General features: G+C 39.3%; 1 protein-coding gene across 1 annotated transcript; it reads right to left on the bottom strand.

Moving 5' to 3' along the window:
- Window positions 1-1,992: 1,992 nt before the first annotated feature.
- LOC113341572 (F-box/kelch-repeat protein At1g57790-like) lies at window positions 1,993-2,997 on the bottom strand. Its single transcript, XM_026586397.1, has one exon. It carries the CDS (start codon window positions 2,995-2,997, stop codon window positions 1,993-1,995), a length of 1,005 nt encoding a protein of 334 aa, XP_026442182.1.
- Between the last annotated feature and the right edge of the window lie 1,553 nt (window positions 2,998-4,550).

Genomic DNA, 4,550 nt, shown 5'->3' with positions numbered 1-4,550 from the left:
CCACCTTGATTATGTTCTTGACTGCCTTTCTCTTCCATGATCTCTTCATTAACTTGTTGGATTATGTTGTTAACATTATCTCTATTGACATCATCTTGGATGACAACACCCGGTAATGACCCACCTCCAAACTTGGCATTTTGGGTTCCACGCTTATCAACACCTAAGTGTACTCTGCCTCGAGACGTGGGAGTTATCATATCTTCCACTAATCCTTGGTTGGATTTTTTGCTTTTCCCACTAATCAAGAAAAAAAAAGATATTAGCTAAACCGATAAATGATTGACTAAATCAGACGCAACATAAGGGTTCTCGTAGTAAGGGTTGGTTAGTAGAAAAATTTCACGAAAATAGGTCAACTCTAAAAAAAATTGTGTTCAAGTGAAGAGTTCGGTTAGTCCAGTTTTTTGCGAACAAACCGAACTCCACATATATGCAATTAGTATGAAGTTCGGTTTGTAAAGGTTTTTTTCGAACAAACCGAACTCCAGAAATTTGCAATTAGTAAAGAGTTCGGTTTGTCAATGTTTGTCAAAAAAAAATTTGTATTAGGGGTATAGTTCGGTTACTTACTCGTTTTAACTTTCTATGCGAACCCACCGAACCCAATGGACAAAGTTCGCTTAAATCTTAACTCAACATAGTGGGCAAAAAAGCAGAGTTCGGTTACAAAGTTTCAAAAATAAAATTTGAGTAATAAAGGTGAAGGTCGGTTGCAAAACTGTTTTAACAACTTTTGCGAAGAAACCGAACTATGAGTTCGGTAACCTAATTCTGAATTTCTTGGAACCGAACTGTTCTTCGCGTTCTTCCTTTCGGGAAGTTCAGTTAACAAACTAGGTTTTTTAGAAAATCGTCCTAACCGAACAAGGCACTGTAACTTCCATTTGAACCCTATTTTGATGATTTCTATTCAATTGAAGCAATCAAAATCAAATTAAAAGTCATGACTTTGTCGGAAAATACTTGCGGATTGATCCCATGGCAGAATCAGGGTTCAACTTGCGTCTTTGATACTCGATGATGCCTCTAACTTCCGGTTCCACTTCTTCCTCAATTTGAACTTGTTTGTGATTTGCCAGATGTCCTAATGCGGCGACCTGTTCCTGGGAGTCTTGGGGTTTTCTTTCGAAGAACCATTCTTATAGTCGATTGGTTAATCGGCGATGGAAATTTTATGAATCGACGATTAATTTATGCAGACGATGTTGAAAGGAAGAAGAAGAAGAAGAGAAGATAAAAAAAATCTCCCAAAACTCGTTTGTGCGGCGGTAGGGTAGGTCTGATTTTGTGTTTTTGTTAATAGATTAGATTAGGTTAAATTTATATTTTGGTAGTTATTAGTTTAGTTATAATCTTAATTAGGATTTGGGGGCAAATTAGTGATGTCTACACTTTAGGACATCCCTTATAAGTATAGGGTAGATGGCCTTATAAAACAATGGTCCCAATAAAAAAAAAGACTGGTCCCAAAAAAACGGTTCCCTAACTACTAAAAGACTGCGTAACGGTGTCAGATATGCTACAAGTGTTGTTGGTATGCTAATTGTGAAACAAGAACCAGGATCTTTGTGGTCTGCTGTACATATGGACGCACTATGCCACTATTTGTATATTCAATTTTTTCTCAACTGTCTGTCTTAGACCTGCTGAGAATACAATGCCCATTGCACTGGTCACCCTAATGTTGAGAAAGGTTAGGTAGATGATAATAAGACCAACCTTCTCACCATTAGGGTATAATATTCGAGACCGATGATTTTATCCTCTAAAAAACATAAGGACACTTGCAAGAGAAGATGTTTCCATTCACTGTTAGAAGAGCAAAAGAAACAACAGTTCAAAATCAGAAGTCTCTTAGTTTAAATTAAGAACAATCAAATCCTAAAAAGGAAGTTCATTACGAGAAAAAGTAAAATTAGGACCCCAACCATAAAAAGCAAACCAAAATCAACACAGAAGTCTTACAATAGTGGAGATTAAAGAAGAAAACTAAGTAAATTTCTTGTAAGGAGGACCATTGACAAGCCCTTGAGATGTGGAGGTCGAGCTAGCGCGTGAGGAAGGACACTTCACCCAGTCAAGCTCTTGATCAGTGGAGTTGGCGCGGTTGTTTTCTTGGATCCAAGTGCAGTTAAAGTACCAACCTTGTGTGTCAGAAAAATCTGAGGCAGAATGTCGACTTCCAAAAGACCGGTAACTACCTGTTTCAAGACAATAAAATAGCACCCCTTCCCCGTTCATGCATAATCTAGGGAAATAGACTTTGTTCTTCATGCGACTATTTGGAGGAGCGATCACTGAGAAACATGAGGTGTGGCTGACGAACAACATGAACTTTCCCAAATTCTCAATCTTAATCCAATCCATCCGGGAGGAATCCAATCTGAAAATCCCAAACAACGTTCCAAGACGTCCCATCTTTACTAATAAAAGCTCTCTATCACACTCAACCAAGAAACTTGGATAAATAGAATCAAATGGCTTGTGGGGTTTTTCAAGAACTTTCCAATTAATACCATTACCATCTACCTTAAATACTGCCAAGCTTCCGTTGTAGTCTACCGAATAGAAATCCCCATTGTAGAAAACTGGAGTGTTAAGTGGCGGTATGTACTTGTCGGCATCAGTATTAGCAAAGGGGCAAGAACTCCAGAATGCTTCTCCCTTTTTAATGAAGTAGATTCGGACCTGGCCATCCATATCTTGTGTGATGGCAAAAACAATGCAGTCTGGTGATGTAGGTAAGGAGGAGAACGAGATGGCTAAAAAAGGCGCACTGAACTGGCAATTCTGGGAGTTGATAGTCGCTTTTGTGAAGGGATTGAAAAGAATAAACTGAAATCGGGATTTTCCATGGACACTAGTAACCACCCCCTCCTTTTGAAAACGGACTACATTTTGCTCGAGATCATAAAGCACATACTGGTAGCTCATACTGTTGTCAATTGGGTTTACAAAATTGAATGTGGTGAAGTTTTCAACTTTGCAGTACATCAGCCATGGCAACTTTACCTTCTTTTTTTCTTCATCCACGCTCCCCTGATCTCATTCTTTTCGTTTTTCTTTGTTGTTCATCAGGCATGATAGATTCCGAACCCTTCTTCTCTGGCTTTGGCATCATGATGAACCCTGGATCCTTCCATGGCTTTGGCACATTTGAGAACAGCCCAACGAACGAATTGGCAGTAGTTTCGATGTCAAATTGTACAAACACTGGTGTTCAGAAAGAGCAAAATACAAACAACCCCTGTCAAGCCCCATATCAGCTGCAGAGCAACAAGCTGAGGTGGTGAGGTTGCTGCCAAGAAATAGAACACGGTCGCCAATAATACACCACCTTCCATGCCATTGCATCAAAATCCAACCTCATCACAGCAATTTGGGCAACCTCCTTCCAATGTCCTCTAGGAGAGTAAGTAAATGGAATACAGTAAAGTTCTTCAGAAGTATCCACAAAACTGAATGCCACCTGACCTGCTACTAATGGAAAAGAAATGTCGCTTACCTCGATTGGGTTGAATTCAAGAAAGATACAGCCCTCGTCATCCCAAATAGTAGAGATAACTAAGTTTGGCACTAAGTTCTGGTCACCAGCACACATGAGATAAAACTCATCTTTAAAGTAATGGAGGGATTGCATATCCTCCACAAGTATGGTTTCAGAATACCACCTCTTTTTTCTCCATTTTTTATCTCCAGGGAGACAATATAAAAACAGAAGTTCACAATTCCCTTCAGGACCACCGGCAGAATACACAAATAAAACCATTGAATGACTATCATCACTATCACCAACACTAGGAGGAGCTGAGGACAAGACACAATCAACCAGGTAATATGGAGTGGAATCACCACCAGACCATTCTAATAAACTAGGTAGAGGTATGGTCTGTAATGTTGAGGGCTTCCAGAGAAAACAATCACCATAACTATGACCTTCAGGAGAGTAATCATGTTCATCATCATCACAAAGGATAATTAACCAACCCTGATGACTAGGTTTTTGAATATATGATGTTCCAATCAATTCAGGTACAGACTTTTTAAACGTATTTCTATCATTGGGATCATCACACATAATATTATAGAAAGCTTGTTTTCTGGGGGTACCTGATTTTCCATACGGGATCACTAGCCATGGTACTTCCTTAGATGGTGACGGACAGATGCTCCGTTCACTTTTGCCAACTGATGCTGCTGCCGAACTTTCTTCTTCTTCACCCATTGAAGGTTGCCATGGTGGTAAACAAACTGCCGCACTATCTTCTTTATCCATCAGTGTATTTTGATAAATCCAAATCCAAATCCAAATCCAAATCCAAATCTAATTCTAAATCTGAGAGAGGAGAAAGAAGAAGAAATTGTAAAATTAACTGAGAGCTTCCTATCTGAATCTGAGAGACAGACGGAGAGACGGGGAAACAAATGTTCGCAGCTTCCTCTCGATTTGGGGATCCCAATCTGAATTCAATCGATATAAGAAGATGAGTTCTCAAAACCCTAGCCAAGTTTGTTTATTTCTACCCCACATGTAACAAAATATCGGG

The sequence above is a fragment of the Papaver somniferum genome, unplaced genomic scaffold (assembly GCF_003573695.1).
Source record: "Papaver somniferum cultivar HN1 unplaced genomic scaffold, ASM357369v1 unplaced-scaffold_3, whole genome shotgun sequence".
Lineage (NCBI taxonomy): Eukaryota > Viridiplantae > Streptophyta > Magnoliopsida > Ranunculales > Papaveraceae > Papaver > Papaver somniferum.
Note: the sequence above shows the minus strand (reverse complement) of the source record. Positions and strands in the feature narration are given on the sequence as shown.